At 37.3% G+C, this 15,529-nt stretch overlaps 1 protein-coding gene across 3 annotated transcripts; it reads right to left on the reverse strand.

Moving 5' to 3' along the window:
* Positions 1–897: 897 nt before the first annotated feature.
* On the reverse strand, positions 898–15,529 carry LOC137948017 (magnesium transporter MRS2-I-like). 3 transcript variants are annotated; one of them, XM_068793920.1, is made up of 12 exons: positions 15,371–15,529; positions 14,919–15,251; positions 14,729–14,758; positions 14,205–14,358; positions 13,974–14,095; positions 12,763–12,837; positions 3,246–3,473; positions 3,119–3,163; positions 1,989–2,033; positions 1,826–1,855; positions 1,577–1,696; positions 898–1,476 (listed from the first exon to the last, which is right to left on the reverse strand). In XM_068793920.1, the coding sequence occupies exons 2-12, from the start codon at positions 15,159–15,161 to the stop codon at positions 1,390–1,392; spliced, it is 1,179 nt and encodes a 392-aa protein (XP_068650021.1). In that variant the 5' UTR covers positions 15,162–15,251; positions 15,371–15,529; the 3' UTR covers positions 898–1,389. The 3 variants fall into 3 exon arrangements, with proteins under 3 accessions (XP_068650021.1, XP_068650022.1, XP_068650020.1); XM_068793921.1 differs by having other exon boundaries at positions 14,919–15,256; XM_068793919.1 differs by having other exon boundaries at positions 14,919–15,529.

The following is a 15,529-nucleotide window of genomic DNA, read 5'->3' on the forward strand; positions in this document are numbered from 1 at the left end:
TTAGATCTTTGAAGTGAGGGGGCCCCATCCAGATGGTTTAACTTGGACTTGGTCAGCGTCGGATTTATTAAAACCAGAACTGATCCCCGACTCCAAAACTCGAACAAAAAAAACCCAATTCATCAAACCCGAACCCAACCCGATCGCCATCCTTATAACCACGTCCTTGCCCATCCTTATAAACCAAAATAAATATACCCCATCCCAATAAAACTCGACTCGTTTTAATCATGTTTTATATTTTTATCTCATATATGAGTCAGGTTAGGTCAATTTTGAAAAAACCCATCCCTAGTTTGAAACCCCATAGGTTTTTTTTTTTACCTACCCACATTTTTTGGGTCAAGTCAGATCACCCTTACCTCGACTAGAGAAACAACATTGACTTACAATTAATGCAAAAGTATATAAGAGAGATGAGACAGCAATTTAGAATGGCCTATTGTATGGATGACTTAAAATGCCATCGTTGACTACATCCAAGCCAAAACTGAAAAGCAATTAATATTATACGTCATGTATAATATTACATTTATAACACTTGCTTCAGCTTTGGAGAGTAACATAAAACCTTTTTTTCAGATTGTAAGACATCCACTTCATATCTATTCATCCTAGGTATCAACTTGACACATTTTTCCCCTCTAATGTTTACTTCATATCTATTCCACCCCTCTCTAATGTTTGGCCACACATTGAACATGTCGAATTGATGAAGCCCATTCGCCATGAACACCGAACATTGTGCTCATGTCAGTTTGTCCCCCCGGCGTGGGTCTCTGACCATTGCCCAACAAACACAATTATCCTGTTCCATGCACGATTGGTCACTCGGGAAATTAATAATCAAAACGCGGTCTAAACTTTGACCATCGGCAACCAGACTATCACCATCTCTTAAGAGAATAGGCTTGCTATTCGTTACCACGACACATGTTTGGACAATAATATGCACCTGCGGAAATAAAATATACATAATCCAGAGAGGTAAAAATACACCTCTAAGTATTTTATTTTTATTTTTCGAATACCCAAATATCTAAATAGATATCAAAGGCCCTTTCTGGCTTGCATTTGAAGCCGACCACATTGCTGCAGACTGCAAATTGAGATTAAAAAAGAATTAAGAATGTAGCGAATCAAAATCCAATTTCACCACTTGTATCCCTGCTTGGCACGTGAAATCTGTAAAAGGCCCCTTCAATCTGAAATGAAGAAACAAAACAGAATCCAGGAATAATGGTGACTTGAGGGAGGGGAACAAGGATAAGCAGGGCTGCTCTTGTCTTTGTTATGATGCAATGTCTCAGCCTTCAAAGCTTGTCTCTTTAACTGGTTCGAGTACGTAGGCATTTTCCAACTTCCTGATCTCCTTAATAATATTTGATATTAAGACCCGACAAGACCTTTATGACGAGCATAAGAAATTATCAGTACAAAGAGCGCAGCACAAGCTATTCCTGTAACAATAACCACCTGCTCGACCCAAACACCAAAAGGAACGGTTGTCAATCAAAAAAATGACAAAAAAAAAAAAAAAATTGTTTAGCAGATGCAAACATATATTTTAGCTTACCCATTTAAACATATACCCATGGTCGTCATTCCAAGTATATGGGATATTCATGCCAAAAACTCCAGCAACCAATGAATATATAGAAAGGCAAACAGTTCCAGAACTAAGGAAGAGTTCTAACTGCCATTAAAGAACAAGGAGAATTCAGAATAAAGGGCAGGAGCAAATACACCACCAAAAGAATCTTGTACAATGAGGAAATAAGATAGCAGTAAAAGTGAAGAACGTTCATGTTGTCAGAAGCCTAACCTGAATCAGTTGATTCCTGTGATTGTCTAGCTGCAAGACAAAAGCAAATAGAAGGCCATTAGCAAAATAATAACTGGAACAAAAATGTCTTAAGAAATAACAAAAAAAAAAATCATCATAGTGATTGTTTCTACTGAAGGAAATATTCTTATTAAGCAATTACCTGAATATTAATGTAGTCCTCGGTATCATCAATATATTCTCGAAGCTAAAAAAATATTAATACCCAATTCAGTCACACTATGGTGTGCACAAAAAGCAGTAGAAGCAATGAAATATTTCATAATTACATCCATTCAAGCAATAAACAATCAGATTTACGTGAAATAAACATAATCAAAGAGTATATATAATTTGGAATTAATAGCATTTACACTAAGGCACATGTCAAGTGACCCTTCACATAAACCTAGACCCAAGCAATGATATCAATTAAACAGACTAAAACTGGCAGGATCCAAATCCAGAGCACTAAATGGAGGTTCACCAAAAGTCATTGTAGCAGACACTGACATGCAAAACAGAGCTTTTCCATTTGTATGTACACGAGAACAAGTCTGAGAAGATTGAAACTCAACTTCTAGGACATAGGCATACTTTACCAAAATACTTTTCGCCTTTTCTCTTTTGAACAGAAAATACAGTTGAATTTATGAACAAACTTCAGGAATCTCTACTTCCATATGATTGTTTATTTTTCTTTTTCTGAATGGCTACTTTCTGGATGGGGTTCAGCTTTTGAGTGATGAGAAACATGTACCTCTTTGAAATAAGTTATTTGGGCTATTGTTATATTATCTGGCTACATGCATAAGAAATCATTTTTAGCTTTATATCTACTGTACATAAAAGCATATAAATCCAAGTTCATGCTAACATATTTTGATGACAATTAGTATGACCTCCTGCCGATACTGCCAAAAGAAAATACTGGCATGAGAGAAGAAGGAATCTGATAAATGAGATTCATACCTAGGCTTCAAGGAGCACTAATGTAAGTCCATAAGAGTGTTATATATACACGCAAAAAATTCTGCACCTTAATATAAAGCATCATAACAGGACAAATGATCCACTAGATATTGGCACCAAAGAACAAAAGGGGTGCTATCAAAGAATTAGAGAAGTTGAAAATAATCGATACCCAAGTCCAGGTCCAGACCTAGGATCATCTGTTTGCTTTTTAAACCAATCAGACAAATGACAGTCAATTTAGTCCTAGAAGAAACTAGATTCTAAATATAAAAGGAATTAATAACTCTAAATGAACACCCACAGTTCAGACTCACTCACCGTGGTTAATTTGTTTAATGTGCCATCAATTTGCATGAAGTATGCCTACCAAGTTTCAGAAAACTTTGTCTCAGTTTCATTTGATCAGGTAATTGCTTCCTTCAGAAAAAGTGTTTGTTAGACTTACCTCAAGAAGCATTTCAAGCTCTTCGACATCATTTTCATTTCCATGTATGGTTGTCATACTTGCCCTGCTTGCTCTAGAGATCTTGGAACCAAATGTTGGAGAGGCAGGATACCAACTAGGCACTCCAGAACCACTTACAGGGGAAGATGCCCCAGCCAATTTTCTTGATAAGTAAAGGTCTGCCATATCATCATCATCATCAAGAAGTTGTTCAAGCTCATCTCTTACCTAGAAAAACAAACAGATCTGTTCATAAACAAATGACACAAGATAAAATATCTTATTTGAATAAGCATCAAGTTAACATTCATTAAGAATGCTTGGTCAACAGATAGAAGGCTAGGCATTGTTAAAAAAATTAAAAAAAAAGACAAGATAGAAGACTTGGCAAGACAAGATGAAATCTGTGATGTTGCAGCACCAAAAACTTGCTTGCTTTCTTTCAAGTGACCAAGAACAAACACATACAGTTTAAGATGGAGAATAGTAGAAAACCTTCATCAAATAAAAAATTTAGTCATTCTTTTTCATTATTTATTTTTGTTTGAATGACAATTAAAGACTTTATTTAAAAATAACACCCTAAGAATACAACAAAGAAGTCCTTTTCTCAGGCAGGGAGGCTAATCCGTACAAGCTAATCTGCATCACCCTTCCAAAAGAAAGAGTTAAATCATTGAGTTTGATGATCAGAGCTTATCCGCCCTGTTAACAAAAGAAACTGCAAATATCTTCAACATCCTAAGTGTTAGATAATCTACTGAGGGGTAGTTTCATCTTTTCATATCAGTTGTTGTTTCTGGTGTTTACATTATCTTGTTCTACATGTTTAGATATACGTCTAGACTTATTTTCATGTAATTTGAGTATGTAAATTGGGAGATATAAGGGGGTTTAAGTGATTTTAAGTGTATAGGGGCAATTATGTAATATTATCTTTTTTCACTTAACAAAAAAGATGAGGAGGTCATGTAATTGTGACTCTCTCTCTCTCCTCAACTTCTTCTCCCCTTTTTCCTCCTGTAATTCCTCTCTCTATACTCTCTTCCTTACCTTTTCACACTAAAAAATAAGTTAGATTACTGTTAATCATCTAAACCTATTAATAATGGACCCTACAGTGAGTATTATTCCTCAAGGGGCAAAGCGCAGCCGTTGCTCAATATGCCCTCCCATCAAGTCCATAGACCAGACAACTTCAGTAAAGGAGAACCGCCAGTATCATATGTGAGTCTTCTTTAAATAAGGTATACATTTTTGTCCAACATCACCACAATAATGTGCCACTCCCCACACCAAGAGATTCTCGACCCAAAGCAGAATTATCAGGTTATCTGATGGTTTGAGGGTCATGCCTTAAGATTGTTTGCCCGGTTGATGTCATGTTAGCTGAAGTTTTTGGTAGTGTAAGCAGTTGAAATGACAGATCACTTCTGCATACTCATATCTCCCGTCGTAGTGCCTAAGGCACATCCCACCCCTTCTTTACAGAGTGACTATTATCACGAGATGTCTCAGTGACATAGCTTTACTGAAAGGCTCAGTTTTTATGAACTTTTTAAATATCTAAAAGGCAACTTACTTCGTGACACCACACAAAAGAATCCAGCAACAACAAAAACAGGCAGCCCATAATAACAGCTCACAAACAAGTATAGCACAGGTGACCTTTTTACCCAAAAGAAGTGAGACCAAATACAACCTCAGTCGAGGACAATGAATAGGCAAATTCTAGGTTTCATGGTTCCCCATTCTGAATATTGAGGAATTTTAGCATTTCTTTTGTTCATCATCCATATGACTCAACTTTGTTAAGGAATAATCCCACATGGATTAGTGAGTACAAAGATCTTGAGTTTATTAGTTGGGAAAAAGGTTTTCTAAGTTAGCTAGTCATTTTGGGATAGGGCCTTGGACCCAATTTAACATGGTATCAAAGCAAGTACTCATATGTGGGCATGTACCTAAACTATCTACTTGTAGAGCTACAAAAGATGGCCTACACCTAAACTATCCACTTGTAGAGCCACAAAAGAGGGACCTACACCTAAAACTGCCTACTCCTAAACTGGTACTCATATGTGGGCATGTACCTAAACTATCTACTTGTAAAGCCACAAAAGATGGCCTACACCTAAACTATCCACTTGAGTTTATTAGTTGGGAAAAAGGTTTCCCAAGTTGGCTAGTCATTTTGGGATAAGGCCTTGGACCCAACTTAACATGGTATCAGAGCAGGTACTCATATGTGGGCCTGTACCTAAACTATCTACTTGTAGAGCCACAAAAGATGGCCTACACCTAAACTATCCACTTGTAGAGCCACAAAAGAGGGGCCTACACCTAAACTGCCTACTCCTAAACTATCCACTTGTAGAGCCACAAAAGAGGGGCCTACTCCTAAATTATCCACTTGTAGAGCCACAAAAATAGGGTCTACACGTGAGGGGGAGTGTTAAGGAATAGTCCCACATGGATTAGTAAGTACAAAGATCTTGAGTTTATTAGTTGAGAAAAAGGTTTCCTAAGTTGGCTAGTCAATTTGGGATAGGGCCTTGGACCCAATTTAACAAACTTCATTAATCATACTTTCTCCTCGAATTAGGCCATCATGAGTGGTTGTAGTGTTGATCAGTTTGAAGTCATATAGTGGTCTCCTCGGATGTCTCATAATTTTCTTCTTCGTGTGAAAACTTATCTATTAAATCATAATCCAGATTTTAGGTTTAGGTCATAGGTAACTAACTCCTAAAACTCAAATCCAAATTTCCAGTTCAGTAATAAAGAATTAAAATAATTAAACTTGCCAGTTGCTACTAGTCGCGTTTTGGAGATGAAGTATAAGAATAAGAAAGGAGAGATAAACCTGGCCAGTATAATAACACATATTCAACTCTGTATACTGATGGATAGGGACTACAATGATACACAGGCATTTTTCCGCACAAGTTCATGGATAATCCAAGATAAGAATGAGTACCCAAGCACACCTCAAGGAGAAATTGACCAAAGCTCTGCTTAGGCTTTCATAACAGGACCTAACATTGTGCAAGGTATGATCAAGAGTGGCAGCGATAATGGAAAGGTGGCCATGACAGAGGCACTGTTTTCCAACAAAAGTGGGCCTTCCCTCCTCTACTTTCACTCAGAAAATGAGAATAGGACAGAGCTTCACCCTCCCTCTCCAGGATGAGAATGGGAGTGGAAGGCATCCTCACTCATAGCTTGAAGATTGGCGAAACAATGGAGGGGAGGGCCCCACTGCCCTTGCCTTCATCAGAAAAATAAGAGGATGTCAGAGCTCGGCACTTCCCTCTTTGAACACAGCAGGGAAGTGCAGCCGCTCTTCTGTTAGAAGATATATGGGGAACACATCCCTCCATGACAAATATTCTATGAAAAGAGAGAGAGAGAGAGAGAGAGAGAGAGAGATACAGCAGCCCCCTCATTTGGTTTTTCACATTATTAATTCAAATTCTATGAAAAGACTATTATTCTATTGATTTTGACAGATATTATAACTCTAGTTGGAATTTAGCTATTTTTAGATGTTAACAAGAAGATTATACATTAAAATGACATCCCAGTGGAGAAACATCACTAGGTTAACACCGCCCTCACTTGTAGTGAATTTGCAGCCACAACTTGTAGTCAGGTTTCTGCTCCTCTCGAAATTTTTGGTCCACTTTGAAAAATATGTGATTTAGGGAGAAAATAGAAGAGGAAAAAGAGTTCTGGAAGAAGAACAGTTTTGCCACCTTGGAATCCGAGCCAGAAAGGCCCGTCCAGCTTCTTTATAATCAGAATTTAAATAAAAATTTACAAAAGGACAAAAATGCCCTTCAATACTCAAAATTACATATTTTCTAAAATACATGTCAAAATTGAATGAAAATTTAACTAGAGATAAAATAAGACATTCTCTATCTAATAGCAATACTATAAGAGAAGAAAGTAATGTGAAAAATATAGGAAATGACCAAAATACCCCTGGACTTGTATTTTAACACTCACCCTCAAGCTGGAGAGTAGATATCAAACAATCCAAGCTTGTCACTAATGGATACATGTTCAAGTCTTCCCAAAGGCTTGGTAAATATATCTCCCAACTGGTCTAAAAACTTTACATAAGGAGTTACCACCTTCCCCTGCATCACTGCATCTCTAATGAAGTGGCAGTCAACCTCCATATGTTTCATTCTCTCATGGAATACAGGGTTGTTGGCAATAAAAATGGTTCCCTAGTTCTCACAATTCATAACCATTTTTTTTAATGAAATTAGAAGCAGTGAAAAGAAAACCATAGGGTCAGGTAACGTAAAATCAAACTCAAGAAGCACAAACTTAATCCACATAAGTTCACTAATTGTAAGAGCTATTGCTCGATACTTGGCCTCTGCACTGGACCTAGCCACAATTGTGTGTTTCTTACTTCTCCAGCTTATTAGGTTGCCTCCAACAAAACAACAGTAGTTTGATGTAGAACATTTATCCATCTTACACCTACCATAATCGGCATCAAAATACCCAAGTACATCAATTTTCCTATTTTGAGTATACAGAAGACCTTTTCCAGGTGCACCCTTCAAGTACTTCAAAATCCTCTGAGTAGCTTCTAAATAAACTTTCTAAGGATTTTCCATGAACTGGCTCACAACTTTCACAACAAATGAGATATTCGGCTTGGTAACTGTAGCATAGATCGGTTTACCTACTAACTATCGGTATTAAGTTTTATCCTTAAGTGTAGGACCTTAGGTGTCATGTAAATTATGATTAACTTCCATGGGGGTGTTTATGGGTTTAGCACCTAATAAACTATACTCCTGTAACATATCCAATATATAGTTTCTCTGAGAAAGAACAATGTTTCACTTGCTACGAGCGATTTCAATACCAAGGAAGTACTTGAGAGAGCCCAAATCCTTTGTCTGAAAATGTGTGGCCAGATATTGTTTAACTTCTATAATACCATCAAAATCATAACCAAATAACACACTGTCATCTACACAACCAAAACCACCATACTAGTCTTCCTTTTAAGTAGAAACATGGAATGAACACAATGGCTCCTATAGAACCCAAATAGTAGTACCACATCACTAAACTTTTTAAACCATGCTCATGGACCCTGTTGAAGCCCATAAATAGCCTTCTGTAGCTTACACACATTTTCTATCCCACCTTGAGCAACATACCCAGGAGGTTGCTCTATATACACTTCCTCATGTAGATCACCATATAGAAAAGCATTATTCACATCGAGCTAAAAGAGAGACCAACCCTTATTAACAACCACAAATATTAAGATACGTACCAAAAGTAAGTCGGGCCAGAGAATGTCTCAAAGACATCAACTCCAAAAGTCTATGTATACCCCTTTCGCTACTAGCTGAGCTTTTTACCGTTTGATAAAGCCATCGGTATTATATTTGATAGTATAAACCCAATGACACCCCACAATAGTTGCTCCTCTAGGTGGATTACATAAACTTTATGTTCCCTGATACACCAAAACACTCATCTCATCATCCATAGTTTGTTTCCATTTTGGAGAGCACAATGCTTCCTGCATTGAACGAGATATATGAGAAGTAGACAATGACATAACAAAGGACTTGAAGGATGGGGACCAAAAGTCAAGAGATACATATTTGGATATCGGATGAGAAGTACAAGATCGTTTACCTTTTCATAGACTAATAGGTAGGTCCAAATCAGAAACTACAGGATCTGCAGGCAATGAGGAAGCTGGTGGAGAAGAGAGCTTTGTAGAGGTAACTTCTGGAGACACTGCAGGAGCTCAAGAGTGATGGCTGTAAACGCGAAGAGGCATTGAAGAACTTGATGAAGCTGGTACATCCAAAATTGCAACAGGAACAGGACTGTTTGAAGGAGATTCAGGATATATAGGAAGCTTAGTAGATGATAAAAATATGGAATATGTTCAAAGAAGGTCACATCGGCTAACACATATGTCTTCCATCGAATAGAAACATAACATTTGTACCCTTTTTGTCGACAAAAATATCCCAGAAAAACAAATTTGATAGACCGAAGTGACGACTTATCAACCGAAGTTCCAAACATATGAACAAAACAAGTACATCCAAAAATACGAGGAGCCACATCAAGCAATTTACAATTGGGCTTTAAAACCTGAATAGGAACTTGACCACTCAAAACAGATGAAGGCATACAATTAACCAAGTGGCATGAAGCTAAAACTGTATCTCCCCAAAATGATTTAGGAACATTCATATGCAGTAATAGTGTCCTTGAACCTCGAAGAGATGTCTATTTTTACGTTCAACCACCCCATTTTGTTGTGGTGTATAAGGGTAGAACGTTTGATGGGTAATACCATAAGAAACACAAAATACTAAAAATTTATGGTTAAGATACTCCAAACAATTGTCAGTACGAAGTACATGAAAACAGGCACCAAATTAATTTTTTATTTCATTGAAATAATTGAGGAATACATCAAATACTTCGAACTTCTCCCGTAGGAGATACAACCAAGTGACTCTACTGAAATCATCAATGAACAAAGCAAAAACCAAATGGGCTAGGAACCCAACATGGACCCCATACATCAGAGTGGATTAATTCAAACAAATTGGTGCTTTGACAAGAACAAAATGGGAAGCTGGAGCGACGATGCTTTCCTAGCTGATAAGATTCGCAATCAAATGAAAATATCGGCTAGCAAAGAAGGAAAAGACTGACGCAACTTAGCTAGTGAGGGATGCCCTAAGCACAAATGCCACAAGTAAGAAGAAACTGCGGTAGTGAGAGCTACACGAGAAACGGATACATCATCCAACATGTAGAGCCCTCCCTTCTCATGTCCTAAACCAATTGTCTTTTTCGTCAGCAAGTCCTGGAAAACACAAGAAGTAGGATAAAAGGTTACTGAACAGTTTAAAATTTTAGTTATATTACTCACAAACAAGAGATTAACTGGAAACATTGGTACAAATAAAACAGAATCTAAGGATATTTGTGGAGTAGTGTGAATTGTACCCTTCTCTGAATGGGACAGGTGGATCCATCAACTAAAGTAACTCGACGATATAAATGAGATGGACTAATGGACTGAAATAGGGAGGGCATAACTGACATGTGTGTAGAGCCTCTTGCATCAATGATCCAAGAGGGGGAATGAGACACATTTAGTGCATTCATACCTGTACTAGCCATCGAGGCACTCGCCGAGGAAGAAGGAGGAGTCTCAGTAGTCAGAGAAGCAATAGATGAAGCAATCGGTTGACCTAGTCAGTGTAATAACCGTTGAATTTCCTCATAGGATCCAGTGTGTGAGGATGCATCCATATCTATAACTATAGAGTTGGCCCAGGCATGCTTACCAATTTTTTCCCAGCATTTCTCAGAAATATGATTAGTCCTACCACAATAAACACATTTCTGATCCCATCGATTATTTCGGCCATGGCCACGGGTAGAGTAAGAGCAACCTCTACCTCTATTATTACCACCATGAAACTAACCATCGGGCTTACTAGTAGAAAACTGAAGGTTAAGAGCAACTGCTTCTGAGAGAGCTCCACCTGACTCATTTTTAGTTACAATTGCACTTTCAGTTCGAAGAACTCTATTAAAGGATTGTTCAAGGGTGGTCACATCGTCATTGACGACCAACTAGGCTCTAATAGGATCATACTTAGGCCCCAAACCATCCAAAAATTGGGTTACTTGAATCTGATTTTCTTTCTTATGAATGCATTCAACATTCGTAGTAAAATGATGTAATTTACTAATCTTATGTAGTACTCCCCTCATCTCAGTGAAATAATTTGTCACTAATCAACCTCCACGCTTCATATTAAAGAACTTCACATATAACTCATAGATCTTTGACAAATTACTTTATTGAAACAAAATGGAAGCCAAGGTAGTCCACATTGCCTTAGCAGTATTGCAACTCAAAATTTGGTCACTAAATCTGAATTATATATTGTTGACCAACCATGTGATAAGTACCTACCCAATACATCCCAAAAGACCCGCTTGTTAGGAGCGGAAGGCATAGGTACTTAACCCCAGGACCATAACAATACACCCCACCTTTGCAAGCCGACGTCCACGACGGCTTAACACTTAGCGACGGGGTCTGGGTCAAGAACCCATACTCTCTTACGGAGCCCATGTCCGGGGTTCGCGATCACCCACGTGCGGGAACTCCCCTCGGGGATTCGAACTCGCGACGTGGGAGCCCGCTCTGATACCAAATGATAAGCACCTAGCCAATACATCCCAAAAGACCGGCCTGTTAGGACCATAACACCATGTCGTTATTAAATTATCTTCTGCTACCCAATCTTCAGTAACAGGCACCGGGGAATCATCGGTTATATATTTTTCTATTCTTCTAGCCCTCAAATATATCAAAACTGATCTGGACCAATTTACATAATTCAATCCATTCAGCCGAAGCGTAATTATCTTAACAGACTGAGAGAATTTCACATCTGAGCTTTCAACAGTCTTTTGGACAACAACCCGTATACTAGAATCAGCCATTAAATATCAGCAATCACCTCAATTTAGTACACTAGAACGTCAATTAACCAAAGGGAAACACTTTCCCAAAAATTTTATGCTTGTGGAATCAAGTGGGTTCCACACCGAATTCAATTAGGGCAATTCAGCACCCAATTCACTCCATTTTAAACCAATAATGATCAATTTCAGCAATTGAGACCATAAATCGATGAAAGAATGACCTAATTGCAAGAAAATAGGATAACGCAGGCTATATGGATTATGACGTAAGTATTGGGTTGATGATACAAGCAGATTTGAGAAATTTCCTCAAATTGGGATCATCAAACACTTCTAAATCTCAATAATCAATCAAATAGAGGCAATAAATCATTAGCCAATAGGCTAAGATAGGCAAAAAAAAGGGGAAAATTGGAATTTTTACCCTACCGGTCCAAAAATTTGGGAAAAACCTTCAAAGAGGTTGCTGAAAATGGAGAGAAGATCCACAAAAACGAAAGAAACCTGCCCAAGCGTCACTGCTCAAATACCATGAAAAATATGTGATTTGGGGAGAAAATAGAAGAGGAAAAAGAGTTCTGGAAGAACAGCAACTTTGTTGCGTTGGAAACCAAGCCAAAAAGGTCCATCCGGCTTCTTTATAATCAGGGTTTAAGTGAATATATACAAAAAGACAAAAATGTTCCTCAATACACAAAATTACATATCTCCTAAAATACATGTCTAAATTGAATGAAAATTTAACTAATGATAAAATAAGAATGTGGAAAATATGGGAAAAAACAAAAATAACCTTGGACTTGTATTTTAACACACTTGTACTTTTTTTCAATTCTTTGTTCTTTTTCTCTCTTCGTTTTTTCTACTAGGTGACTGGCCCGGTACGGTATCCTCTTCTCCCTCTAAATGACTTATCATCATTTTCAGAAGAAGATAATGAGTAAAATAAATGAAAACCAACTCATACTGCAAGAGGAAATGTTTTCACCTTTTGAACCCGAGCAGTCAACCTGGTCATTTGGCTCTTCAATTTACGCACCCGATCCAAGTTGCGACTACTGATCTGCAAATTAATGAAATTCATCTTTTTTAAAAATCAATTAACCAACAGATTACTCTAATCCAATATAAACTTAAAATATTGAAACAAGGAAGCAAACAGCTGGATACATGAAAAGTAGATGTAAAATATTCAAGAAATCCAAAGTCCTCAAAGTTAAACTCACACTTATATTTCAACACGCACTTGCTAATTCCTTTACAGTCTTCAGCTATTGCTAAAAAGAGTTGGATGGGATACAATAAGTGTGCTCAAAGACATAAGCATGGTAGTCATGTGCTGAGGTTCAGGAAACTATCCATGGAAAAAGACAATCTTTAATAAATGGCAGTGTTCTCGGAATGAAGAAAATTATAATTTTATCATTTTTCTACTTTTTAACTTTATAGTTGGTATATTATGTTTAACTTATAAGAATTCTGTTATCCAGCTATATACTCAAAAAGGCTTCCAGCTTAATATTAAGATGCCTTTAAGGAAATAATATGGTTTTTGTTATATCTACCTCAATGCCGAGCAACTATTTTATTGCATAAATGATGTAATATTTAATATTAACATGGTTTGTACATAGTTGTAAGGTTTTATTAAGGTGGTTGGTGGAAATGAAGAAAAGAAAGACCAATAGCCAAATGGAAGTCATAAGTTTAAACAAGAAAAAAGGGTGGCCTCATTATCAAGCTAAAAATTTTCTTTTGAAGAATACCAAGCTAAAATATGATAGACCATAAAGGTGGAACACATTGTTGTATACCAGGACAGCTGGGACAAGGTATGATAATGATAGTGTATTATATATGTTTACATAAGCTAAAAATACAAGCATATCACAAGTGCATTCTGCAACATTTGGCAAAAGAGTTTTTTTTTTTGTTTTTTGCATTGATAAAAAAAAAACTATTTTGGATGAAAAAAGACAATGATCATAACATAGTGTTAGTTTGTCAAACATTTCTTCATGTAATTCTTAGGAGTATTCATACCAAAAAGATATGGGCCAGATTCACCAAAATATACAAACCAAATGTATAAAGAACCTTAGAGTAATGAACCCAGGTCAGTAAGTTTATACATATTTTTGGATTCAAGAAAAGCAACCTGAAACACACTTTAAATCTCCAAATGAAAAATGAACCTACCTTGGATGTAAGCTCATCCAAAGCTGGGTAAGCAGCAGACTCTAGTTCTGTCGTCCGTGCATCAAGAAAGCTGCAAATAGCTTCTAAAGCTACCTCCAGGGCTCTGAACTCAAATGGAGACTCTGCATTAAATGAAAGATTTTATCTAAAAGAAAGTTCACGCTTTATTTATGCTCAGGAGTGATAAGAAAATTCATACCAGAAACAAAATATACAAGCAAATGTAATTACCATCTTCTTCACCCATTTCAGTATCATTTAGTCCACTGTTTTGTTCCCTCCCATCTCCTTGTCCTTGGGGTTCGTCATTTGCAGCTGGCAAACGCCTGCGAAGTTCCTCAACAATGGGAATAACATTATCCTCCGAGGGATCCCGAAGCAATACCTTCTCCAGGAAAATCCCAAATCATTATTTCAATCAATAGAGCCAACAAAATGACCAATTGCAATCAGCTATTGATTACTGAACACAACAAAACTTCTTCCCGGAAGATAGTAACTGGAAGAATTTTTTTTTTTTTTCTTACGGACAATAAATATCACGTTCACTTATGATTGCAAAAGCTTGAAAAAGCTAAGTGATCAGATTCTGAATTCAATTTTTTATTTTTATTTTTGAGAAGTGAATTCAATACATTTTAAAAAACAAAAATGCTAAAGTACTTTTCTCAGTAAATGAGTATGAAGAAAGCAAAATTCAAACAATTAGCAGCTGCAGAACTTTAAAGACAAATTATGAGGAAGGGAGAAAATACCTCTTCAGCAGTGATTATCGCCTTAATATGCTGAAAAAATATAAAGCTAACTTCAGACACATTAGCAACAAAAAAAAAAAAAAATAGAAAAAGTAAAAAAAAAAAAGTTGACAAAAATCCGTGATGTGAACAAACTGACCATCACAAAAACGAAAGAAAAAAAAAACAGCAAAGAGCAATTAAAACTAACCTCCAAATTGAGAACGATAGCTCTCTCTCTGCCGAGAATGGTTGAAGGATACGACAACAGCGGATCAAGAATTCGAAGATCTCGTGCATGAATCTGCACTCTATGCATGATCGCATACTTATCAACATCCAGTACCGTACCCTCACCCGTACAATCCAGCAAAATCCAACTTCTACAAGCCGCTGCCTTTTTCTTCAAAGCTGTCTGAGTATCAACGGGGACAATGAAACCGTCTCGAGCCATTCCGCCTCCTAATTCATATCACCAACGGAGACACGGCGAAAGGAAACTGAAGAACTACAGATATCGATCACAATCGTTCCTGGTGATCCACTTCACTTAAAAAAACGAGGTCAAATTCCTAATCTCAACACAGAGAGGCAGCCGGAAACGCCGGCAGAGAAATTCAGGTAGAAACGCCGGAAGTATCAAGTAGGGAGTTGATACTTAACACCATCAACACTCGCGAAAGAAGCACCGACAAACGGAATAATTATAAGATAACCGCAAGCAAAACCACATGGCAAGTTCTGGAGTGATAAATCGCGGGCAGGTTCGTCTCCATCGACGACCTCCAAAAGCTCTCAGATGCTTACATGGCGTTCGGTGTG

This window comes from Aristolochia californica, unplaced genomic scaffold, assembly GCF_029961685.1.
Source record: "Aristolochia californica isolate CCGP_79_NKW_82.1479 unplaced genomic scaffold, dmAriCali1.0.hap1 SCAF_13, whole genome shotgun sequence".
Taxonomy (NCBI): domain Eukaryota; kingdom Viridiplantae; phylum Streptophyta; class Magnoliopsida; order Piperales; family Aristolochiaceae; genus Aristolochia; species Aristolochia californica.

What these genes read in the sequence shown, in the direction of transcription:
- LOC137948017 (XM_068793920.1), bottom strand. Translation starts at nt 15,161, where the DNA reads ATGGCTCGAGACGGTTTCATTGTCCCCGTTGATACTCAGACAGCTTTG. An exon ending in TGACTGCTCGGGTTCAAAAG is followed by an intron (nt 3,474 to 12,762) that starts GTGAAAACATTT and finishes TTGTTTTTCTAG; the next exon opens with GTAAGAGATGAGCTTGAACA. An exon ending in ACAGGAATCAACTGATTCAG is followed by an intron (nt 1,697 to 1,825) that starts GTTAGGCTTCTG and finishes CTTTAATGGCAG; the next exon opens with TTAGAACTCTTCCTTAGTTC.